A 26,250-nucleotide genomic window follows, 5' to 3' on the forward strand; every position below is an offset into this window, starting at 1 on the left:
CCTAAAATGATACTTGGTTATTCTAACTTGGTTATTGTAGTCAGTTTGGACAGATAGTCCAAAAGTCCAAAATAGTTTATACCAAGTCGAGGAAAATACAAAAGTCAAAGTGCGGCTATGTAAACCTAAAGGCCATAGTGTGTCTTCTGTAATTGCAGTTTGCCGTACAGGCTCTGATTTCAGCACATGGCAGCTGTGGACCCGTCCATTCCGGAAAAAGGTCACAGTCACTAAAATTAGGCCTGTAACTGTGACAGAGGGACGAACCAAACGGACAAGGGCTCGCTGAAGATCGAATGCAAAAGGTTAGAGGGCGACGCCAAGCGCCGTAACTAAGGTAACTATGGTCTAGCTATGCACAGGGCAACGATACTAGAGATAGAAAGAAGACACCTAAAAGAGAACACCTAATCATCTAACCATCAAAAGGTTAGATGATTAATAACTAAAGTTTAAGGTACAGGTTTAAAAGGTTGATTTGTGGGTGTAGTTTACAGACACATTAAAGGTTATCAAGGTGTAGACCTTAGATTGAATGTACTGTGATGGTTTGCAAATTGTTGCTATATACAATGTTTGACTGCAATCTGCTTTCAACTCATTAACCAGATAAAGCCATTCACATTCAAAATGAGTTTGTCCGGAGCTTGTATTAGGATGTTTTTTTCAAAATATCGTTCTATAATCGAGTATAATGTTTAACAACGCTTGACATCTGCTCTTTAACCTTAGTAACCATTGCCATTTCCACAGCGACTGCTTCACTGACACCTTTTATTAGCCATCATCTATTAAAAGGTGCATTTTTGTGGCAAAGCCACAACAACAACACTGCTTCCCCCCTCCTCTTCATTGTGGTACAACCCACCGCTTACCTTGGGCATCGCCTCCCGAGGTCAGCACAGCAATGGAGCGACCCACGCCCATTTTGGTGGGGTCCATGGTGCGTGACTGTAAAGTCTTGGACATTTGTCCAGGGGAACCAAACAGAGCTTGGTTGAGAGAAAGGGAGCAGAAATCGAGTGCTACTGCTTCTCTACACACTCTTGTCTTCTCAGGGGAGAGAGGGGTGAGGGAGCGGGCTTTATAGGCATCTCTTCCCAAACCCTGGCCCCGTGACTTAATCTCCAACACAAGCACTCCGTCACACATCCGAGCTAAATATACATGAGTCGTGTCTGACCACCTGGATTGGACGGTTTCAGAACAAGGAAAAAAACAAAACTGGAACAGACTCTGAACTGTACGGAAGAGCATTAGGGCCACGGAGTAATATATTAATTCTAAATCTCTGAGAAAAAAAGTCAAAATTTTCGAGAAAAAAGTCAAAATTTTCGAGAAAAAAAGTCGAAATTTTAAAAAGTCGAAATTTTCGAGAAAAAAAGTCAAAAGTTTTGAGGAAAAAAGTCAAAGTTTTCGAGAAAAAAAGTCGAAATTTTCGAGAAAAAAGTCAAAACTTTCGAAAAAAAAAGTCAGAAATCTGTAGAATGCAACCCTCCACGGCAGTGACATTCACTGGCGGCCAGTAGATGTCAATGGCTGAGACGGAGTGGCAGAGAGACACACGCATTCCGCTTGGTGGTTCGACTGGAGGAACCGGGGAGCCATGGCTGCGGCAGGTGGGTAGATAATACATGTTTATGCTGCATTCTGTGATACTCAAGCAGTACCCTATATGAGGCGAGTGGGAGTGCGGTTAGATGATGCCGCGGGTGTGGTTTGGCTAGCCACAACTATTCGGCTAGTTTGTGCCGTGTGGCTAACTTAGCCTGTGACTGCTTCGTGGAGTTCAACCAGAAAACTTGGCCGCAGTAGCCTACGTCGTTTGGACATGTAAAACTACTTGGCTTTGGAAATGCGTTTAATAATATAATGCAAGGTAGCCTACCGCACGCCAGACATTTACATAGTGCTACACAGCACTAGCCTGGCTAGCGCCTAACACTTCTCACTAGATAGATAGATAGATAGATACTTTATTGATCTCCAAGGGGAAATTCAAGGTCCCAGCAGCTGAAGACACCACCGGATAGAACGTACGTACAAAATACGGACGTAAATTGCCACACGTTGAGCATGAATGGACATACAATACAATGTAAACAGGAAATACAAAGCAAATCAACAAATCAACATGACTAAGGGAGCAGTAAAATAGCCTACTATGGATAAGATGTGCATGAATGTAGGCTACTGAGGATTGGTACTGTGATCCAGTATGAGGTGTGTGTCAAGTTGGTAGTGCAAATAAGTCCAACAGTGCAACAGTGCAAGATTAAATTCTAGTGAAATAAATATGTACAGTACAAAATGTAAAATGTAAGCATAGTAAATAAAAAAAACTGCACAGTGCAACAGTGCAAGATTACTTTCTAGTCACCAGCAATAAATATGTAGGCTACAGTACAAAAAGTAAGCATAGTGATAATAATAACAGTACTAGTATAAGTATAAATATATGGACAATTAAAATAGACCTAACATTGTAATAATATAAGAGTTATAGCAGCAGTGCAAGGAAATGCGCCTACTAGATCCCCTGTAGTAAACATAAATGTGTTGCCTTAATGCAATTCCTAAAGTTATGTTGCACAAAACCGTAGAAGGGGGGGGGGACACTACACATAGGACGAGTGTACTCCAGGTGAAGGGTTTGAGTTCAACAGAATGTCACTGCACTTTTTGACAATGAAATTTCATTCTGTCCTTGTTAATTACAGCATATGCCATCTCTTTTCTAGGCTGTCTCAGTGTGTCAGATTTCTTACGTCAGAGAAGAGCCCCAGAACATGAAATACAACACTTGGAAGAGGACAAGGTAAAGTGTTCAGATGACAAATGTCAGGTTGTGCTTTTCTGGATATGAATGTGTACATGTACGGTAATGTCAACACTAAATGGGGGTTGATGCCTTAGAACACTTTTTATTACACGTGTAGTTTGGTCAATGATGTTTTTTTTGGCTCAGACGTCAGGTGGTACAACCACAGCTAATGCTCATAAATTAATTAGTAATTGGCAATTAATGTAAAGCAATTAATATGGTTCATAGACAATCCACTAAAAACAACATTTAATCCATACAATAGTGGCATTAGCTGTGGTTGCACATCCCTGACATGTGCTACTACTAAAATATCATTTGCCCAGTTATACATCTTGATGAAGACTAAAGTTAACACCATTATGTTGACCACCACTGCCTTGTTGGACTGAGCAAGTGTGTATAGGTATTTGATACTAATTTGAGCATGTGTGGTGCATCCATTGTATGTGGAAGGAGGAGGAGAGCAGATGTGTAACTTTTCAACAGCCCAGTGATGTCAACATCAGGGAGTTGGTGGGGGATTCCATTAGAAAATGGGTATGGGTAAATAGTATTCATTTTATGGGCTGCGTTATGAACAAGTTGATAACCACTAAGTTACCAATGTCAGAGATCTATCATGTCAAAACAAAAAGTAGGGATGTGTTTGGGCAATCATCACCTTTGAATGTCAAGTCCATGGGTGTAGTGTACATATTTTATGCACAGTTTGATAAGAACCTTTTCACTCTGAGGTGTCCTCACTTTTGTTGCCAACTTTTTATACATTAATGGCTTTAATGAGTTGTCGACAGGAAAATACATCTATACTGGTATTACATTACACATGCTACACACTAACTACTTGAAATTGAAACAGTCTCATTTTTCTGGTGTTGTCAAATTTTCAGCTTCCAGGAGTTATAGAAATTGGAACCTATCAATTCAATTACACACACACACACACACACACACACACACACACACACACACACACACACACACACACACACACACACACACACACACACACACACCATATTTTATTGTAAGAGAAAAACAACTTACATTCGATTTTGTTTGTGATTTTACAGATTGACAAAGACATAATCCCGTTGATGGAAGACGATGACCTGGCAAAGTACCTTTCATCATTCGGGGATCGTCTAGCTCTGAGGAATTTTTGCAGAACTGGGACTGCTCTTCAGAAGCACAAAATTGGTCTTTTTGAAAAACTCAGGAACGAGCAAAATGAAAGAAAAGCTGAGGAAAACAGAAAACAAAATGCAGAACCAGGTGGTACATCAGCACCTACTTCAAATAAGAGGCGTAAGGCAAGCCACCGAAAAATTGAAATTGGATGGTTGCACTGTGAGGGAGGAAAAATGAAGCAAATCAGAGCAAGGCAGGGAGGCGGGACCAGAATGGTACCTATTGGAGTGGAATGTGGCATGAATGAGGTTCTACAAAGAGGAAAGAAGCTCTTCTTTCCAGATGGAATGTCATCAAAAGGACATGAATCGGGATTTAACTTTGAACTCAGGGACTACAAACAAAACCCTGTGCAAAAGGATCTTACTGTTGGGTTTATCTACGACACTTTGTGCATGGCTCGTTTGCGATTTTACATTGCAACTACCGCTAAGGTAATTGCAATTGAGGATGAGGATGAGGATGAGGAAGTGACCTTTGGTCCAGGAAGTCCGGGTGGTGACATTGATGGTGATGATGATGACACAGAGCCCTTTGAGTTTGTGTTTGAGCTGCAGCCATCACCGGGTTCTTCCTCCTCATTTCTAGTGATGGACGCTCCACCTGACGAACTGCTCTCCACAGTATCCCACGATGCCTCTTCAGCACAACCGTCGCCTGTATCCCACGATGCCTCTTCAGCACAACCATCGCCTGTATCCCACGATGCCTCTTCAGCACAACCGTCGCCTGTATCCCACGATGCCTCTTCAGCACAACCATCGCCTGTATCCCACGATGCCTCTTCAGCACAACCGTCGCCTGTATCCCACGATGCCTCTTCAGCACAACCATCGCCTGTATCCCACGATGCCTCTTCAGCACAACCATCGCCTGTATCCCACGATGCACAACCACCTGCCACCACATCACAAGCCAGTGCTACCAGAATAATAGAAATACACCATGGTAATTGCCTGAACGAGTTGATTAAGGAGTTCATGGATCCTGCTGTGCTCACGCAACAATTCGTTTTTAGGAGAATTCTTCCAGACAACAGTGTGGAAAAGGGGATTGGTGAAGGGGTTGTCAGAGATGTTTACTGCGCCTTTTGGGAAGAATTCTATGATCGCTGTACTGTTGGAACAACAGTAAAAGTTCCGTTTATTAGGCACGACTTTAACCGCGAGACCTGGCAGGCCATTGGCAGAATTTTGCTGTCAGGTTTTTACACCTGTCAGTACTTGCCTATAAAATTAGCTCTTCCTCTGATGGAGGACTTCTTTCATGGATGTGTGTGCTGTGACATCCTGGATAGTTTCCTGAACTATGTCAGTTCTCAGGACAAGGTCATCCTCAAAGCAGCACTTGAGGATTTCTCAAAGGTGGATTACAATGACCTCATGGATGTGCTGGAGGCATACGAGTGCAGAAAGGCTGTCAACGCCCACACACTGCCACAGATCTTGGAGGAAATCGCCCATAAAGATCTCATTCAAAAACCAAGATACGTTATGGACTGCTGGAAAGAGGTGACAAAGGGAATGATCGGCATTGATGAGCTGCGGGCACACTATGAGGCAATCAAACCCACTCCCAGGAGAGTCCAAGGCCTCCTGGAATTTGAACAGGTCACCACCGCAAAGCAGCAGGAGGTGGTAAACCACCTGAGACGGTACCTAAGAGAATCAGATGACGAACGTCTTGGAAAATTTCTGCGTTTTACTACAGGCAGCGATGTAATAATTTGTAGCAAAATCCAGGTTGTCTTTACAAAAATGTCAGACTTCTCCAGAAGACCCATTGGTCACACATGTGGATGTGTGTTGGAACTGTCAGATAGTTTTGACAACTTCCCAGAGTTTAGGTCAGAATTCAATAAAGTCTTAGACAGCAACATCTGGGTAATGGACATTGTTTAGTTTTCTGATGTTTGCAGAATGCTTGCCCTGTTGCATGCATTATTGCTCAGAGATGATTTTATAGGTCTTAGGAAACAGTTCTGTGTGAATATCGCAATACTTATGTATTTTTACAGCCAATTTTACAGGTGTACTTATAACATAGCTCAAGCTATGTTTAGTTCAATATATTTCAAGCAATGTTCAATGAACTCTAGTTAACGTCTGTGCATTTCAGCATGACTGTCTTGAATGGTTTTTGAATGCATTATTGCTCAGGGATGGTTTTATAGGTCTTTGGAAACAGTTCTGTTTGAATATCAAAATACTGAAGTATTCTCTACTATCTTAACGCACAGCCAATTTTACAGGAGTACTGCCTTGAATGGTTTTTGTAGGCATATATATTGATTGCACATTGCACCATTATACTGTACTTGTGCTGTTTTCTGCAAAAATCATTTCCATTAAATGCTTTGTAAATAGTTTACATAGTTGTCTTTATTAAAATGGTAATAGATACTGCGGTCTGCAGTCATGGGATCTTTGAAAAGTAAGAAAACATACAAGGGGTCTTTTTTGAAAAAGCAATTCAATGTGTCAAACAAAAATGTGACAATACACGTATTTCATAAAATGTACATAAACTTTCATGGCATTACAGTGCCATTTTGTGGATGATTCGAGGATGTGAGGAACTGCACTGCTATTTTGCCCTCAAAGGCAGGGAGTGCCATTTTCCCCTTAATGTACAAATCCCTAGTGTTAATTTTGTATTGTATCAGACTCTAGTTGCAGGAATGTACAGAGCTACTTTGGGGTAATTATGGAATATGTACAAAGAATAAGGGATAGCATAAACACTACATTATACTAGTACACCCTTCTCCATGGAACTAAGATTTGTGTATGAATACAAAGTAGGAATACTTTCACCAAATACTTGAAACATACTTTATTTTCACAGCCCTACAGAATAGCCCACAGGCAATACTGTACTACTGTGCTCATTGAGCTGTACTGTACCGTATGAAAAACTGTAAATGTTCAAAATTCATTTAATGAGGGTTGAATTTGAAAAGTCAAACTCAAACAATGTCTCTGGCTCTTGAACAACAAACTTAAAGGTAGGTTTCCTTCAGTCCAACAATATCATTTTCACAGAACAAACAAAATCTTACTTTCAGTTCATTCAACAATACATATGATCTTCAGCCCAGTAACAGAGAAACTCAATCCACAGGTAAGTAAGTTTCAGTACAATTCCCAAGGCCAGAATCACAGGTACGTTTTCAGTGAATGCTCCACACAGCAGAGTCCAGTCAAGAACAAGAGTGCATGAAGCTGAGTGTATGTGTCTCCCCAAACTCCACCCTCATACTGAGAGTTTCTGCCTCTCAAAAAGCCCTCTAGCTCAGCTGTTTTCAAAGAAGGGGCCGGGGGCCCTTGGGGGGCCACGACATGATAGGGGGGGCGGCAGCAGGTTGTCAGGAAAAGTATACAGTAGAACAAAATATATCATTGAATAACTAATGTATACCAAAATGAAGAAAAACAAGCTAAATAATATTCCCATTAGTTAAGAACTGCATTATATTAATCTATTGCACCTAACATTACAACTATTATCGTTATTTTATACATCCCTGTTATACACCCCTGCCCTGGCTCATTGGCCTCTTGGGATGTCACACTACACAGTCATCTCTACTGTGTTAACCTATTAAAGTGTAGCAGATGGGGTATTGCCACAGTCTTGTAGGGATTAAACCTCTACGCTAACCTAGGGAGGACTGAGCAGGACAGGATCTGACTCCCCCTTGCCCAATGCCTAGTAGGATTAGTGCTGTCGTGTGGCAGCAGGTGGTTTCCTAGATAGATAGATAGATAGATAGATAGATAGATACTTTATTAATCCCCAAGGGGATATTCAAGGGACATTCCTATTTAGCAGTCACTTGCTAGAGTGAGCTTCAGGATCTGCAGATTGTCAGGGTGCCTGAAGGGTGTTTAACTGGTGTGTAAATGTGTACGACCCAACTAGTCACCACCCCAAGACTATCCCAACCCCAGCTAAACAGGTGAGGTGTCCCTTCCCGCAGGTTAGAAACAATACGAGTGGGCAGGTTAAGTGGAGGCTTGCTCAGTGGCAATTGCAATCAAAAGTCTCTCCAAGTACCACTGTGTGTGTGTGTGTGTGTGTGTGTGTGTGTGTGTGTGTGTGTGTGTGTGTGTGTGTGTGTGTGTGTGTGTACGAGTGGATGGGTAAAGTGGAGGCTTGCTCAGTGGCAATAGCAATCAAAAGTCTCTCCAAGTACACAGCAAGTGCTGATGCACCCAAACTGTGGGCACAGACGAGTAGGTGAAATCCTCAAAGATTATTTTGTATCTCCTCTCGTAACAGTGTGTACAGTTCAGCAGCTTCAAACGCATCTTTAGGAGTGTTCCATCCATTTTCTTGTACCAGCAATGTGGACAGATCGTAGACTGTTTCATCACAAGGCAATTGACCCTTGGGTGTGCACTCCTCCTTACAAAGGTCAACCTCCTCTTGATTAAATAACTTCAGTCTGTCCTCCCCACCAGAAATCTGCGGGGCTGTGTAAAGTAGGATTGGACGACCTCCAGACTGACCCCTGGATGTAGCTGGTCTGATTCTATGAGTATTCCATGTCTGCACAACTTCATCCAGCTCTTTCTGCAAGACAATGCAAATGAAATTAAAATGATATAATACACACATTTGGTTTCTGCACGGTTGAATGAATTAGGCTAAATTAAGTTTTGTTTCTGCGCAGTGCGAGTTTATAAGCAAACAATCTACGCCTGCAGTTTCAGCAGAGGGTTGTAGAAGTTTCAGCACATTGAGTGATCCCATAATTCCATGCGAGTTAATGGTAATGCAGTAATATTAGATTACACTGGCCTGAAGACTATTAATACATTTTTTTTTTATGTTTTCACATGTAATGGATCCTATAGTCGTGTGTTTTTTATTATGTACCTGTAACTAGCCTACTAAACTACTTCGTTTCCCCAGGTCCTTTGCAGAGAATTGAAGTCACCCTTAATGTGTATTGCATGTAGGCCTAACAGAAGTAATACATCCCCGAATAATGAGTTTTAGCATACCCACGATAGGACTCACTTAGCCATGTCACATCGGGGTTCGCACTTGCCTAATTGCGGTACACCATATTGTATGTTTCATTTTAAATGGCATTTTGATTAAATCGATTCTCACATTGGGTGATGATGCAAACAGTAGCATAGCCTACCTGAAGTAGTTCGAGGAAGCAGAATTGCATTAGGCTCTTATCCAAGGCATCGCCGGAGAAGTGGCCAGCATCTTGCAATGATTTGAAGAGGTTCATCCAAAACTGCACGCTCTGTTTGCGAAGGATACCCCACCATGACTCAATGCGCTGGTTTGCAGTGCTGCGGCCATACAAGAAACTTTTGATGCCTGCAAATGCATCGGAGTGCTCTCTTCTAAGGAAGACTTGCATGCCCTCGACGTGGCCATTCTCAGTCCCCCTATCTGCTCGCAGCCGCTCCGGACAGCCCCCCACACGTTCGATGCACTTGGTGTAATATGAGGCAATGACTTTAGGGTCATTGTTGGTGGTATACGCCTCCATCCACAATACGTACCGACTGTAGCCATCAATGCATCCGTTAATGCAAATTCCAAATGGCTTCAACTTATCGTATGAATCCATGTGCCACAGTGCGTTAGGCCCCGGGGTTGTGTACTCACGCCGCCTCAGACGACGTGCCCGTCTAATTTCCACCCCACGAGGATCAAGTGCCCTGAGTATCAGCCTTATAGTCCTTTGAGACACCACAAACCCCCTCTGGATAGCTCGTAGGTGTAGCCAACGATACCCCTGCATCTGTCCATTCCCATGCAGTTCCTCCTGCACGAAGGCTATCACATTGTCTATGTCCGACTGATTTCGCCTCCTACACAGTCCAAGTTCACGACACCGCCTCTTCAAGGTCCGAATAGAAATCACAATACTGTGATTCTGTGCTAAGACTGCAAGGATCTCTTTGTTAGATAATCCAATCTCGAAGTAACATTTAATTAAATCCTCCATTTCAGCAGCACTATGCCAGGACACGAAGTCTGTCAGCTCCAGCTCTGAATGACCTGGTTCTTCCTGGTAGCCTACATTTCTGACTTTTTTCTCGAAAATTTCGACTTTTTTCTCGAAAATTTTGACTTTTTTTCTCAAAACTTTTGACTTTATTTCTCGAAAATTTCGACTTTTTAAAATTTCGACTTTTTTTCTCGAAAATTTTGACTTTTTTCTCGAAAATTTTGACTTTTTTTCTCAGAGATTTAGAATTAATATATTACTCCGTGGCCCTAATGCTCTTCCGTAGAACTGGAACAGGAACTGGAACATAAATAATGTGCAGAAAATATTTTTCATTTTCTTACTTTCACTTTTTAATATTGCTACTGTGTAAATTTGAGTTGGGCAAGTATCTATATCAAAGTCATTGTTTTTTTTAAATATATTTATTTTGGATCTTGACCAATGGCATATGTCCTAACACTACGGACTACTTGTTGTGCCCTATATATACTCCCCCTAGTTGAAGCATCACTTTCATGTCAGTGTCAACCGACCACATACAAACTCATCCAATAGGCTACTGTAAAAAAAAACAAGGATCTGGAAACAGCCAATTTATACAAACATTTAACTATTTACACATAGACGTCATATTTAAAGGTCCACACACACCACACTTGAGTTTCACAATATAAAGCATAATACAGAGAATAGTTCAAATTATAAAAAAATTGCAGTCTACAAATACATTATTGTCAACACGTTGTCAAAAAATGAATAACTACATTATTTAACACTTTTAGGTTCAAAGTTGCCTATGGAACTCTGCTGTGGTTCCTTCATAGTGCGTGTGCTACTACAGTGTTTGACGAGCAAAAGAAGACAGTAACACGAGGAAAGACTGCTAGTGCAAAGATTTATCTCTCCCTCGACGGAGAGGCAGAACCAGGGGAGCCTTCACATCCCACAGGCACAAAAGTCTGAAAGACAAAATCAAAACAAGTTTAAACAATATGGTCCACATTTGATATTTTTTGTGAGCACTTAATTTGATATTTTCTATGAAACGTTATTACATTTGAGCATCTTCTTTAATGAAATGTGCCGTTACCTGTCATTAGAATTAAATCAATCAGAATAATTACTAGGGTTATGATAAAAATAACAATAACGATAACGACGTGCAATTGATTAGCATGTTGGGAAAAGATGAGGTGGAGCTCACAGTCGAGTCCTGGAAGTGCATAGAGGAGGCCAGAGGGTTTCCACAGCGGGGCCGCTGGAACGACTGGGTGTCAGGGGCCGAGCAGCCGATGTAGGTGGCCACTTCCTCATCCAGGCGAAGCTCGTCCAATAGGAGCCGGCGCTTGAGCAGCAAGGCTACGGCGGGGCTCCCGGCTGCACAGGTCTTTCGGATCAGGAAGTCTGAATAGGCAAACGCCAAGTGGACATTTAAAACCACATGGGGCGGCAGTGGAAAAAGTTAAAGTTACTTAAGGACTGCAGAGCAAAGTCCGGAAAAAAAAGGAATGATTACGATATGTAGTGCTTGTATTATTACACACACACACACACACACACACACACACACACACACACACACACACACACACACACACACACACACACACACACACACACCTCGCTGGAGACTGGAAGCAAAGTGCTTTCCCAGGGCGGGAACGTCAAACTCAGACCGCGCGCCGACGGGTCCCGGGGTCGCCGCTCTCTGGGCGACCGAGACGTCCCTCTCTGGCACTGACCGAACGGGGCCCTCCGGCTTCTCGACGCGAGGGGCCCGGAGAAGCTTCTTCCCCGTCGAGAAGAAGATGACCGATTCCCTGTGGGGCTCCTGGAGGAAGGGCCCCTGCCCCGCACCGCCCTTCTTCTCCTGCTCCCCTTCAGCCTCGTCCGCCCGGTGGCCTCTGTCAGCCCAGCGGATCCCAGCCTCCTAGTCCGCACAGAGGTCGGTTCGGGAATAAAAAAAACAAACATAAAGACCTTGTGTCAGCAAATGTGGAATCGGATTGAATGTCCCTTTGTGCGTCGGGTTTGTGCGTCGGGTTTGTGCGTCGGGCCTGTGCGTCGGGCCTGTGCGTCGGGCCCGTGCGTCGGGCCCGTGCGTCGGGCCTGTGCGTTGGGTTTGGATGGCTCACAGTGGAGGCTTGATCAGCGAGTTGATCCGCGTGCGGCTCCGGTCCTCTGTCAGGAATGGTCATGTTTTCCTCGTCGCCCAGATCTTCAAAAAGTCTTTGGACCACATCCTGTCGATAAAAGAACAATCGTCTCAATGTTCATCCGCACCAGCATCCTAGTGATGGATCTGTGGCGTAATCCAGAAATATGTCATATATGTAACTTATCATGCAGCTACAATAGCAGTTGATTGGCGTTAACAAGCGTTTCTTTAATTTCCCTTTCCGCTGCTCACCTCATGCTGCGGCTGGGGTTTTGAAGGGCAGGCCAGGGGATTGTATGACACTTGGCGTGCAGAAAAAAACTTTTTCTAAATGTATAGAAACCGAGACAAAACCACACACACACACACACACACACACACACACACACACACACACGTTAGGGAGAAGGGTCTGCTGTAAAGAGAGCCAGGGCTAGGAGCACATGGGCAGAACCTGCAGACATACATGCACACTGGCGATGGCAGACATGGGCTGTTTCCCTGTGTTTGGAACTCTCCGAGGGGTCCACTTCATGGCGGGGGTTCCTGCATGTGGCATGTCCAGAGATGGTTTAAAAATAACACAAGAAGCCATGTTTCCAGTGCAATCACAAGAAAGGAAGCAAACTGGTTTCAGAAAACAACAACGACAACAACAGCGGTCCAACCTGCCGGTCCCCCTGCTGACTCTCCCCGACGATAGGTCACAGGTACTCTCCTAGCCTGGGATGTGAATAAAGACCCACCTTGCTCGTTAAATTCATATCACATCACATCAGGGACAACATGTTCAGGCACTGACTTACTGTGTTGATGGAGGTTCCCCTGCCTGTTCGACAAGCTGTGCTGCTGGGGGTTTTCTCCAGGGCTCCCCCGGCCTTCACCTCCTCCCGTTGCATGGTGCTTCGCATGGCTGCAGGGTCTAGAGAGTGCAGGGCCACTCTCATTGGTCCTACGAGGGTAAAAGAACAAACACAGATTATGCAACGCAGAAATCAACTAAATCTTTGCTACTATCCCTGAGATTTGCTATACACCAAACAATACTTAAGAAGCTGTTGGGATTACAGGCTTTTAAAAAACGACACAATTTTTAACAAAAATATAAAGAAAAGTAATCATAATAATAGTAAAACAAAGAATAGTAAAACAATATCAAGCTAAACTATTAGTAATTAAATGTAGTGGCTCAACTATTTACCCTGTATCATTACCATAGAGTTTTAAAGTTTAACTAGTTTGAAGTAGCTGTGATGGATGAAAACATAATACTATCTTTTTCTGCCAACCTGTGGTGGCTCCAGCCTTTGCATGGCTCTTCATGACAGATATCCGCTGGAAAAAAAGATAACATCCAAATAAACTGCCTGTGTTCGGAACTGCTTTTCAGGCACAGAATATTATTCAAACCACAAAATGGTTGCCTGATCACTGTTGTCACAGTCCGGCTCAAGGGAATGACAAAGAGGGGACCACACATGGCTTTAAGTTTAACAATAATAGTAGAATGTGGTGTATGTGCAAAGCTATCCCAACAATCTAAACAAACCATATTTCAAGGGAGAGAGAGAGCAAGTGGATCAGCATGGGTGTTAGCCATTACAATGATCACCTCCTGGAAGACTGGCAATCAGGAGGTGCCAGAGGGCTGTCACACTGTCAATCCTCAACAGTAAAATATGCCAAGCTTTCATTTACACCAGGTAAACAATAGAAGGCTAGTCCAAATAAGACGTACTTGATAGTTATAGGGCTTCGTGGACTCTGGGGTTGCAACGCCCACATGCTTTGCCCCGATCCCTTCGTTTCGCAGGATACTGAGCAGGGCTGCATGGTCAAGGTTGAACGCCTCTTCTTTACCTAAGTAACAAAAATAAAGATTTTTCAAAAGTTGTTCAGGTTCTCATGAAAACAAAATGCGAGGGAAAGATTGACGGTACATACCATCTGAACCACTAGAAGAACTAGCAGCAACAGCAGCTTGCAAATTCCGCTTTTTGTAAGGGTCTTTGATACTCAGCAGATCCAGATTATTCAGACAAGCCTCTGTACTCGCTTCGCTTGCTGAAACCTGGGCCGAGGCAGCAAAGGTGTACTGATGCATAGTTTTAGCATCCGGTTGAACGGACACCTGCGATGAAGTCATTGGTTTAATAGCATGAGACGCCGAGGACACATCACTTGAAGGCCCAGTTCCTTTAAGTGTCTCCATTCTTTTCATCAAATCTCTATTCAGAGCTTGAATAATAGATGACTCTGGTTTTCTTGTAGCCAGTTTTTGTGCGATAGAGAGCTGCGATGCAAAGTCTACACCAGACTCTTTCCTTGGGGTTTTTCCATTCACATTGTTCCTCTTTGAATACCTGGAGTTTAATGTATTTTCATCACTGCCAACCCTTGGTGTTAATGTCCTGAGAACTCTTTGGTTTTGGGGTGCTGTTCCTTTGCTCCTCGTCTGAGAGAAATTGAAAGGCATGGGCTTGGTGCATGGCTGTTTGGACTTGGTTTTTCCCTATGAAGAAAATGCCAGAGGGAAATAGAAATTTAAAAAAAAGTGCTTGTGTTAATAAAACATTTGGGTTAATAAGCAGAAGGACAAGATGCACTTACAGCCAAAGGTTTATCCTCCCAACTCTTGTGGAATTGTGCAAATTCCTTTGAGATCTGAAGATTGAGGGACTTTGCAAGGACTGGAAGTCTGCTTGAGCCCGGTTTAACAGTTGTCTTTTGGCTATTCCCAGTGCTCCCTGGGGTCTTGTTCTCAACAACTTTCTTAAGGAACTGAGGCACAGTTTGATTTTTAGAAGGCCTGGGGTCTCCAGGGATCCGATTTTCTTCATTCTTCAACCTGTGTAGAGAGAAAATACATATATTGATGGATTTCAAGCCAAACTATTTACATAATGACTGTTTACCAGTTGTTTTACACAAAGAGGCCATAATACCTGGTGTAGTCACTTTGGATTTTGTTTTGACTTTGCTGACCCAGTACTGATATTGGGTCCATAATGACTTTAGGCGCAGGAATAATGTGTGGGCTGTTGAAAGACTGTAAAGGTAGTATGAGATATTAATTAAACAAAATGCATACGTGAGCTTTTGTTCGAATATACAAACATCAGTAAATGCATTGGTCATATGCTAACTGGAAAACTTGCCAACACTACAAGTAATGGCAAACAAAAGAAAATAAATCTGAATGCAGAGCTAGAGCTAGTATGAATGCAGAGGTAGAGCTAGCACCTACGCCCGATAGTATCACTGAAATGCCGTTATATCGGGGTACGCTGCATGCAAACTCAAATATCCAAAACGAACACACATTTTATGGTTAGCCAAAGACAAGCACAGCCCGATACATTTCATTACCGTGAAAACCAAGCTTGGAATTGAAGCCCATTGATGCTAAAACAACACTGGCGTCCGTTGTGTAGTGGCAAATGGGATAACAGTCGCAATGCACAACACTGGTAGCACAAGTGGAGGAATAAGAAAGGTAAGATGCGGTATTAAGTTACTTTTAAACACAAATACATACTTTCCCGAATTAAGGGGGGGGTGTACCGTTCTTTAGTTTGTCCTTGCCCTTTTCCCGATTGAAAAAAGTCCCAATTAATGTCTCCTTCGTTTGTCTTTGGGTTGATTTAAAGGTCTCGTTTTGTTCTTTTGCACCAAGGACTGTCAACTTCCTGGACTTTCAGTAGTTTGTAAAAAGCGCGTTTTTGTATTGGTCTTCAATGGATATTAAAGGAACCAATCAGTGAGCTGTGCTAGCTGTTTGGTTTTTCTGACCAATGAGACAGCGATTCGAGTAAACATTTCCATGGTAACGAATCCAGAATGTTTTACCACGTGATTTGTTTGCCGCAGTTGCTGTTTTTAACACTGTGTGTTGCAAAACATTGCTGTTTTGTAAAATAAGAATACACATATGGTATTTGCGATACATAAATACAGAGATATTTATAAAACGGGTAGTTCTAACCAAGTTATCTGATTGTTTCATAGCGTTGGTATATTAAGTTACCATATACCACAGCTATGACGTCTAATTCCTTTGCACAGTTCAGTATCACTCCGCCTCCGAGGTAATAAACCCGTTACCCTTAAAAATGATGATAGTGACAAAATTGTCATTTATCTTCACAGAAAGTTGAGCAGCATCCTCGCCACGCCAACACACCTCCACTTAACGCTAAACGCAAGCCTAAGCAGTTTACAAAGTCATCCGCTGAAGCTGGACAGTTTATCAGAGATGGCACAATCAATGCCAACAAACAAATTAATGTGAATTAATAGCCAACTAATTAAATCAAGATAACACCGTTAGCAACAAAGCGTTGGATAACGGTACTTTCCTTAATAAAATTATTATTATCTTTGTACATTAGTAGATCTTTGTAGCCCTATTCCCTCACGATCTGCAATGCCCACCATGGTGGAGTTAAAGAAAACTATCCAAAAAATGCAGTTATCTTGTCAATTAAAGAACGACAGTGGACTGTCATTTCCAATAACAAGTCGGCCTGGTACGACCGCGAATACTTGTTGCGCTGGTTGTGCATGACGACATACAATCATGAAAGTAACAGTTGAATACCAGAAGAGGGCGCTGAGAATAAACTGGTACATATAGAGGTCTCTGTAACACCTAGTGGGGGTGGCTGTCACCGCAAATAACAAGAGTAGAGGGTAGAAAAAAGTGTGAAAGGAGTGAGCAACAGAGTGATATAGCTGCAGTCATGGAGCTTCGCGCAGAGCTTCTCAAGTCTATTTGGTATGGTTTCACTGCTCTGGACCTTGAGAAGAGCGGTAAGGTGTCCAAGTCTCAGCTCAAGGTGAGGACTTTAACTAAAATTAAATAAGATCATATAGGTACACTATTATTGTAGGCCCTGAGAGTTCAGTTTCTAACCTTGTAACAACATGTGGTTCTTGCTGTAAGGAGGATGGACGTGAACTTTATCCAAAGAAACGTAGTCTAGCAAATTATTATTGTAATACATACCATACTGCTTGAGGAAAGTACTCTACTTAACATATCGAATTTGTGTAAACAGAACTTTTAGGGCACTCTTAAACAATGATTTTGCTGACAATTTGTTCGTAGTGTCGAGTGAAATGGCCTCTGTCCAAAAAGAAGGGACATACAATAAACATCTCTGTCTCACGAATACTAAGAGTGGGAGAGCCACATATTGTTTTCACCCTGTATATGAATGGGAGCCCTCATCTCAGAGTGGTGCCTATACATGATGTAACAGCGTCAGGCCGAGCCATCAGTACGCTGGCACTGGCCAGAGATCTTCTCAACGACTACAGCATGTACGTCACACAAGGCAGTGTGAAAAAGTACCAGGAAGGAGCAGACTGGCAGGTTTAGAACATGTGGACACGACGTCCATCGGTGAAAGAAACCGCTGTTCTGTTGATTTCGTAGTGATGTCACTCTGGTGGGGGTACATTCAGCCGTCTCAGCCATTCTCTGGTACTGTTGTTCAAAACAGAGCCCTGTGACTCAGCTTATCCCTCGAATGCATGCAAGCAAGCAGCCGGCTGCTATGTCTTTTTAGGCCCTTGGGCCGTCGTAACCTAAATCAAATGGCCTTTTACATGCAGTAGTCTTGGATCCATCAGATATGTTTGAGAAACTTGACAGGATGTGGTTGAGTTTCAAAACATGGAGGCGTTGAGTCTGAAAAACTAGCAGATGCCTCCTCAGACTGTAACTTCTTAACAAATTTTAATGATTGAGCAATCATTTATTTTCAATGTATAAGCCTGACTTTAGAGTAAATAATACATCAATACAACAAGATTACAGCATTGGTTGATATTTATTGCAAATTATTCGCATGGAAATTTATTCAAAATAAAAAAGCTTTTGTGCTTTTGCAAATTATTTCCTGAAGTCAGGACATGCCCTGAAAACATAATTTATGTTTCAGTTCCTTGTAAAGGTTGATCATAAATATTTCAAAAGGTTCTGAGGAAATAATGAGAAAGTGGTATTGGTTAAAGGAAGGGAAGGGAATTATTTAAGAAGCATTTCTTTATATATATTTTTTGAAATTCTCTTGATAACCGACAGCAATAAATATATCGAACTCTCACAAAAAAAGAAAAAATCAGCTTTCTATAGGTATGTCTCGTCTGTAATAAGCCCAACCAACCACTTCTTTCAGACAAATTAAATGATTGGATGGTTTATCGCTCACTCTTTCTGTGAGTCTTCCACAAAACTAAGCAGACCTATTGCCATACGTTTTCAGTTTCATACCTTTTTTTTATCTTGCTTACTCTGGCTGGTTTATCCAAATTGCCTACCCCTGCTTTAATGCCCTGAAAATGCTGACTGATATTCTTCATAGCCAACACATAACTTGCGTAACTGCAATAAGAGGTTTTTACCCAACACGTACCAATATATACACACACATAAACACATACATTCTATGTGTTGACACGTTGAGTCATGTATTTCCCAGGTGCTGTCCCATAACCTGTGCACAGTCTTGTCCATCCCCCACGACCCAGTAGCTTTGGAGGAGCACTTCAGGGATGATGATGATGGCCCTGTGTCCAGCCAGGGCTACATGCCTTACCTCACCAAATATATCCTTGACAAGGTGTGGACGTGTCTCAGTACAGCTCGGGCCCTTGTATGCCTCTACAGTTTGACATGATGATCGTGGTGTGGCTACTAAGATGATCTTATGTGAATGTGTGTCTCGAGGTGGAAAACGGTGCATTCAACAAAGAGAACGTTGATGAGCTGTGTTGGACCCTCACGGCGAAGAAAAACTACCGGCCAGACAGGAGCACCACGACTGTGCTCCCGGAGAAAGATGCTTTTCGGCTCTGGTGTCTTTTCAATTTTCTCTCGGAGGATAAATACCCTTTGGTGATGGTCCCTGATGAGGTATTCAGCTTGAGCTTGTTGATCATGGACAACCCTTCATAAATTGGATGCATAATTCCATAATCAGAACACAGATTTCACTAGTTGCTGATAATTAATATTCTGATGCCTTTCTAATTAAATGCTGATTAATATTGTATATGTCCATGCGTACTGTATGGATCTTTTGGAGGTAGAAGGTTTCCATATGGCTAGCTTTTCAAAAAGTCCATGAGTTGCATGGCGACATCATGAAGCGCTATGCAGAGTGGCTTTTTTTTGTGTTACTTGCAGCATGCTTTCTGGTTTCCTGTAGTCACACTATCTCAAGAGGAAACTGATAGCCACCCTTTTTGTAAGACCTCTCTGTAGCTGCTTTAATACAACACCATAATGCTTAGATCACAATAATTAATTTGATTCAATAGCTGGGCTGCTTGTGCAAAATGTCTTGTCTGTTCTATTTGTAATGCTCAGATTGTTTCTCCTCCAAAGCTACGTTGACTAAGACATCAACTTCCCCTTCTATCAGGTGGAGTACCTCCTTAAGAAAATATGCATGGCCATGAGCATAGAGTTGAACTGTGTTGAACTAGAGGACTTCACTTCCCAAGATGCAGTGCAACGGAATGGCTTCAGTGTTTGGGGTTTCCTGGAGATGATGAACTCTGGAAAGATAACCAGAGGGATCGATAAGGACATAACCAGCATGGCTATCGAGGAGGTATACAGAGAAATAGTCGGGGACGTGCTCAAGGAGGTAAGAAACTCTCTTCATCTCCTTTGAGTTCCCATCTTTTGTGCCATTGCTTATCTGTGGTTGACTGGGTCGGGTGCACCCAGGGCTACCTGTGGAAGAAGGGCCAGCTGAGAAGAAACTGGAAGGAGAGATGGTTCACTCTGAGACCAAGCAGCCTTGCCTACTACTCTGGAGAGGACCGGAAGGAAGGCCATGGCAATATCACTCTGGATGGGAACTGCTGTGTGGAGGTGGGACAGCTGAGACAGATGCTCTGGCAAGAATAACATGCTTGACTGGATGTGTTATCATCTGATTGGAATATTTCGTTTGGTTTTCCTTTTTTAAGCAGTAATTACTTTTTTTCTTTAATTATTACAAAGGGCTACATTTTGTTTTAAACGTTAAATGAGACACATTTAAGTACACATTTGTTTTCTGTGTAGGTATTGCCGGATCGAGATGGGAAGAGGTGTATGTTCTGTCTTAAAACTCTTTCAAAGACTTATGAGATGAGCGCTTCAGACACCAAGCAGAGACAAGAATGGACCACCGGTCAGTGGCCTAATCTACTAATTGAAATCCTATATTTTCTCTCTCACATCTCTGCTCTTGTAATTTCTCCTCTACTCTCCTCTCATCAAATCTCTTCTTATTCAAACAGCCATCTGTCTCAAGAGATGATCCCTCTATGAAAGCCATCAAACCTTTCCTCTTCATTCCTCTCCTTTCGGTAGCCATTCAGACGGCCATCCGTCTGCATGTGGAGGGGAAGACCTCCCTCCACAAGGACCTGAAGCTGAAACGCAGGGAGCAGCGGGAACAGCGCGAAAAAAGGCGGCTGGACAAAGAGGAGGAGCTGCAGAGGTTGCGGGCCCTGCAGGAGGAGCGGGAGCACAAGCTGGCCGAGCTGGAGGTCCTCAGGGAGGCGCAGAAGCAGGCCCAGGTGCTCCAGGAGCAGGACGAGCAGAAGAGGCGGGAGCAGCACGAGCAGCTCCACCGGACTCTGGAGGTCCAGCTCCGGGAGGCGGAGGAGGTGAGGCGGGGTGGTCGGGCGGTGGGGGCAGGACCCCGGGGGAGAGGGGGCATGTCCTGTGAAAGGGCACGTTTCTGGCGGATCTGGAGGAGGGAAGGAGGGCAGTTCGACCGGAGAGGTGATTGTTTATGTTGGTGGAAGTATTGAATCAGCAAGTGGGGGTTAAAAAAAAAGGAAAAGTGATAACAGACAAATAGTCCAAAGCATATGAATATTTGAATGATCAATGAATTAACCACCCGTCCACTTTGAAAAGATTTAAGATGTAGAGCACTACAGTGTTCACGACATTACGCTTCTTACTGAATGCTTTTGTAAACAGTCTGTAGACTGATTTGCGATTTGTCTGATTGAAGGCACGGGCCAGCATGCAGGCAGAGATGGTTCTGAAAGAGGAAGAGGCAGAGAGGCAAAAGAAGAGGATCCACGAACTGGAGGAGATGCAGAAACACCTGAAGGAGGCCTTGCAGCTTGAGATAAAAGCCAGGATGGATGAGGAGGCCTTCCGCTATGCTCAAACCGGGTAGGCCCAGCATCTAATACGCAGTCACATTGACACACACAAATGATCTGTCTATGACAGGAATACACCGTTTTGAGATGTACAAATGGGACTGTGGTATGGAAAGCCTTGTGGGACTTTGTTTGGGGCTTTGCTTCATTTTCTGGTGGCATTAATAATGTTATGCTGTGGAGCTCCTCTGAACTGACGAAGATCCCGTTTGGTTGCTGAGGAAGTACAGTACAGTTAACATGGGAAGTTATCAGGTGCCTTGCAGTCACACCTCATTCATTTGTGTTGCGTTTCTGGTGTCGATTACGCATTGTACATATGTTTTGATCAAATTAGATGACCGCATTAGGTTTCAGCATGTGTTTCTTCAGGCCTTTTTATCTGGACAATGGTCAAATAAAACAAAAAATGCAATAAATACAGAAGAGTCTGAACCTTTAAACTAAATCTGTCCCAATATTCACCCTACTTCCAGGCTGTTGGCAGAGGAAGAGGAGAAGATGAAGGCTCTGATGGCCCTGCAGGAGGAGCAGGAGGAGTACATCGTGAAGACCCAGCGGGAGAAGCAGGAGCTTAAGCAGGAGATGGAGAGCAAGTCCCGCGCCCTGGACGAGGCCCAGAGGCAGCTGGAGGAGGTCCGCGCCAACCGCTACCGGGTCGACCAGGACGTGGTGGTAAGAGGACCAATGAACAACACTATGATGCCTAAGACAGTGGACGTGTTTAAGCAATTCAAATTTAAGATTTTCGAGAAACTGAATTGACAGGGGGACAATAGCTACAGCGGGACAATTTTATTTTCTTACACAATTTTAGCCAGATGGAATTCATAAATGTAAATATATATAACATTACAGGTCACAAATATTGAGTTCATTCATTTTTTTATTTATATTTTTTAATCGCTTCCACCAAAGATACAATACATGTAATGTTGAAAATGTGTTGAAGTAGTTTTTTTTTTCTAGCTGAACTTAGCTTTAAGAGCTATTTATTAATAAAAGCTATATATATATATATATATATACAGTGTTTCCAACACATTGACGAGACTATGGTGCACCGCCATAGTCTATTTTTGGCCGCCATAGTTTCAATAATTTAAAAGAAAAAAAGACAAACTCAACATTTCTGTGTTACTTGGTTTGGGTTGAAGCCAGCAGTCTGTATTAAGGGCAGCTGTGTTGGTAAGGGCCCTATCTTGCACCCAGCGCAATTGACTATCTACATCAAGGCATGTATCGTTGCTAGTTTGCACCTGGCGCAAAGCTGATTTTCCCCCGCAGCAAACTCGCGCCACTACACTTAAGCTCTGAGAGGCGTGTCGGCGAAGAGCAGAGGCGTGTTCCGGCGCAAATGATACATGGGGCTATTTTACAGATCGATTTTGCAATTGCGCCACTGACCGGTATTTTGACATGCTTAGGCAGGTCGGAACTGTAACATAAGCTTACACACACGTTTGCTATAGACAGCACAAACATGCAAACAATTAGCCTAATGATGTCAAAGATTGTTCATATGTGTGAAACTGCATAGAAATAGCATGTGGATTTTGGATTTTTTTTTTCATAGGGGCTCCTTGAATTTACACTGTAGTAGGCTATGCCATGCGTTAAAATAATAATAATAATAATAATAAATAATAATAATAATAATAATAATAACAATAATGAATAATAAATAACATATCATATATATGTTATTACATGACGACTCAGTGTTTCTGAAGTTGCAGAAGGAAACGCTATTCCATGTGTGAGTTAGGCCATATTATTTGGACATAAACTGAGCCATTTAAAGTTGGAAATTCATGTGGTCATGCATCTGTCTCAGGGGAGATTGCAAACGCGCTGTCAAAATATCAACTCGTCAGTTTCGAATGGCTCATGGCTCCTAAAGGGGATGGGAGATGGTACTCTCATTGGTTTATTGCATGTTACCCCCAAAATTCGCCTACTGGTATACAGACCAACCCATTTCAGCTTTGCGTCAGAAGCAAGAGTCATTTTTCCGCCCGTGTAAGAGCCCACAAAGCTACTTCCGTTTTGCGCCTCTGACTTGACTTGGGGGGGGGGGGGGCTGAGAGACGTAGAGACTAATAGTATAAACGCTTTGTTTTCATCTTTTCTTAAATGCTTTCTGAAAACTCCTTAACCCCATTTAGTATGACCCTTTACATAGTGTCATCAACATACATATCAGTACCAGCAGGTTATAAGTAGTAATTGACAGTCAGTAATTTATATGTCATATTATGGTTCTCAAAATTCACCAGATTGATGCATTTAAATTAAATCTATTCAAATTTTTCTCCCGGGGAAGACCCCCCCAAGAAGATCGCGAGGCCTCCACCATAGTCTCCAAAAAACCTGTGGGAAATGCTGTATATATATATATATATATATATATATATATATAGCACAGTGTTGACATTGGTTGACTGTTTCACTGATTTCTTCCTGATAGGCTGCCCAGAGGAAGCTTCGCCAAGCCAGCACCAATGTGAAACACTGGAATGTTCAGATGAACAGACTGATGCGTCCAATTGGCCCAGGAGGTATGGGTATCATTCTGTTCTTAAGCTCAACATATGATCAGGAATCATTATAGGTACTATAGGTACTCATATTGCCATAATTATTTTTTTAATGGCCATTAAAAAACAACAGCCTTTTCAAAGTGTAGTACTGCAGTGCATGTATTATAGTTGATAAGAAGTGCATATTATAAAGTTACTGTATTTTAATGTATGTACAAATGCATGTGTTTGATAAGAATTTCTGACCTATAAACCAATTTGAAAAATCAGGAATTATTTTAAGACAAAGCCACTATTGGGCTTAATAACAACGGCTCCTTTCCCCTTTCACAGACATCGTGGTTGATTTTGTTATCTAAGTGGCGTTTAAAGGTGCAGTGCTTCAACTTCAGTGGCATCTAGCTGAATGGACTTGGCATAAACTAATACCCACTTTATTTTTTGCTATGCTATACTATTTTACATTTTCAGACTTAATGAGTAAAAAATTATATTTATTCTATCAAGGAACCTTATCACTTGACACTTCTTCTACTACAACAGCATGTAGGTGATGACATGTTTTGGAAGTACCAACTGGCACTTCAAAACACGGGCCTGTACAGGCCACAGTAGCCATTTGAAATGGAGAGGTGAGGGGGTGGGAATTCAGTCACCTGCCTCACAGATAGTTGCTGCACAAGTCTACACACTGGACCTTTATAGCTAGGGTAGGCAATTTATTTTAGAAGCATTTTTTTTTTTGTTCAATTGTTAAAATTCTCTTTGCACCATGAAAGCAGTCAATAAATCAAATGCTCATAAGAAAAACAAAACTGGTATCTGTGGCTGGCGCGGCCTATAGTAAGCCTGTCTAATAATTAAATTCAACCCGAATAATGGTTGGATGGCTTACCTGTCTATTTACCTACCCAGGTGCACCCGTTGTGCATGACCAGAGTCTTCAACAAAGCTAAGCAGACCTACTGCTATAGCTAGCCAGCTAGTCAAATGTTTTGGGGGAGTGGCTTTGGAGGGAAGCCTGAATGGAGGATTTGTAGGTTTTGTTTTATACTTTCAAATCCGTCAAAAACCTGGTTTTTCCAAATTGCCTTCCATAGCTTTAACTATGCACTAAGTTTCTGTTACAAAAATGCCAGGCACGTCATCACTATTCACTATCGACCTAGTATTTAAAAAATACAATTTAAAATCTTCTCTCTCTCTTTCCAACTTGTCCTAACTGCTTCTCCTATCCCCTATCTCCCTTTAGAGAAGAGACCATCTCTAGGAAGCTCCTACTCATCCTTCCCAATGCCCTGCCAGAGGGACCCAGGGCTGCGTCTCCGGCCACGTGCGGAAGGGAAAGATGAGGAGAGCAAGGAGAACCTGGACAACGGGGCTGGCTGCGGAGACGAGAAACGCCTTTCGCATGCGTCCAATGGAGAAATGGACATCCCCTGAGAGAGCCACATCAGAGACAGTTATTGTGGATCAAGTAGTAGAATTGGAGCCAACGTGCGAGAGACTAGGCTATGGCACGACATTCCTACCATGGAGGTTTCTGCATGGGAGATAGGTGGTGTACATAGGTGGGGTACAACTCAAAAAGGTATAGCCACACCGAAACAAAACTGAGTTTACTGACATTTGTGCTAAATATTGGATTAACCTTCATCACCTCACACTATGTTATGCATTGTTCATGCATATATATGTTGCATCAATTGTTGCTTAACTAATGTTTGTTTTATGTTTGGTTAGTTTGGTCAATACATGGGTAATAAGGAATGGCAAAGTGCCACCCTGATCAATAGAGCATTTTCAGTAAAAAAAAAAGTGCAAGTCAGTGTATCATAGTACCTTTGGTAGGATGTAAACTAATCTGTCCTTTAGTAAGGCTGTAATATAGATTTATGAGGTTAAATCGATTTTTCCTGTCAAACGTCTTGATTTTTTCCAGTCAAGCTGACATCATCTCAGAAACCTTCACATTTTAATATCATAGGTATCTCCTCACATACACAGGAAAATGAAAAAAACAACTAAAGACAGAAAAAGTCTTCATACTTCCTGTTTCCATGTCGGTTAACAAACGTGTAGAGAGAGTGCACGTCAGAGATTCCTCGGTATTCTCGTTGTAAAGAAAATGGTTTAATCCCTCAGTGTATTCTTATATTTAACTAGATCCGTGTCACCTAACTGTTTTCATTTGGATATATTAAACATAAATAACATGTAATTGTGTTATTGAAGTGTTAAACAGTCTTGGCGCACGACGATTTTTACTTCCTGTGTTTTCAAGTAGGCTTGCATAATTAGTTCACAGTAAAGAAATGTGTCATCATCAGTGAGTAATTTCATGCGTAGTTGT

General features: G+C 42.4%; 2 protein-coding genes across 2 annotated transcripts; one reads left to right on the forward strand and one right to left on the reverse strand.

Annotated features, from left to right (window-relative positions):
* Nucleotides 1-10,482: 10,482 nt before the first annotated feature.
* troap (trophinin associated protein) lies at nucleotides 10,483-15,826 on the reverse strand. Its single transcript, XM_079741008.1, has 14 exons — nucleotides 15,704-15,826; nucleotides 15,111-15,214; nucleotides 14,776-15,013; nucleotides 14,110-14,677; nucleotides 13,904-14,025; nucleotides 13,455-13,500; nucleotides 12,972-13,117; nucleotides 12,834-12,888; nucleotides 12,632-12,711; nucleotides 12,418-12,492; nucleotides 12,143-12,250; nucleotides 11,628-11,937; nucleotides 11,212-11,411; nucleotides 10,483-10,966 (listed from the first exon to the last, which is right to left on the reverse strand). Exons 2-14 carry the CDS (start codon nucleotides 15,170-15,172, stop codon nucleotides 10,904-10,906), a joined length of 2,073 nt encoding a protein of 690 aa, XP_079597134.1. The 5' UTR covers nucleotides 15,173-15,214; nucleotides 15,704-15,826; the 3' UTR covers nucleotides 10,483-10,903.
* A 1,050-nt stretch (nucleotides 15,827-16,876) lies between these two features.
* Nucleotides 16,877-26,196, forward strand: LOC307078932 (differentially expressed in FDCP 6 homolog). Its single transcript, XM_079740969.1, has 11 exons — nucleotides 16,877-17,003; nucleotides 18,654-18,794; nucleotides 18,902-19,087; nucleotides 19,599-19,826; nucleotides 19,910-20,056; nucleotides 20,252-20,360; nucleotides 20,543-20,841; nucleotides 21,198-21,364; nucleotides 21,831-22,029; nucleotides 23,825-23,915; nucleotides 25,150-26,196. The coding sequence occupies exons 1-11, from the start codon at nucleotides 16,908-16,910 to the stop codon at nucleotides 25,338-25,340; spliced, it is 1,854 nt and encodes a 617-aa protein (XP_079597095.1). The 5' UTR covers nucleotides 16,877-16,907; the 3' UTR covers nucleotides 25,341-26,196.
* Nucleotides 26,197-26,250: the final 54 nt, after the last annotated feature.

The sequence above is a fragment of the Pollachius pollachius genome, assembly GCF_949987615.1.
Source record: "Pollachius pollachius genome assembly, chromosome: 8".
Lineage (NCBI taxonomy): Eukaryota > Metazoa > Chordata > Actinopteri > Gadiformes > Gadidae > Pollachius > Pollachius pollachius.

What these genes read in the sequence shown, in the direction of transcription:
- troap (XM_079741008.1), bottom strand. Translation starts at nt 15,172, where the DNA reads ATGGACCCAATATCAGTACTGGGTCAGCAAAGTCAAAACAAAATCCAA. An exon ending in TGCTTCCAGTCTCCAGCGAG is followed by an intron (nt 11,412 to 11,627) that starts GTGTGTGTGTGT and finishes TTGCCTATTCAG; the next exon opens with ACTTCCTGATCCGAAAGACC. An exon ending in TGCACTTCCAGGACTCGACT is followed by an intron (nt 10,967 to 11,211) that starts GTGAGCTCCACC and finishes TTTGTCTTTCAG; the next exon opens with ACTTTTGTGCCTGTGGGATG.
- LOC307078932 (XM_079740969.1), top strand. Translation starts at nt 16,908, where the DNA reads ATGGAGCTTCGCGCAGAGCTTCTCAAGTCTATTTGGTATGGTTTCACT. An exon ending in TCGGGGACGTGCTCAAGGAG is followed by an intron (nt 19,827 to 19,909) that starts GTAAGAAACTCT and finishes GGGTGCACCCAG; the next exon opens with GGCTACCTGTGGAAGAAGGG. An exon ending in GCGTCCAATTGGCCCAGGAG is followed by an intron (nt 23,916 to 25,149) that starts GTATGGGTATCA and finishes ATCTCCCTTTAG; the next exon opens with AGAAGAGACCATCTCTAGGA.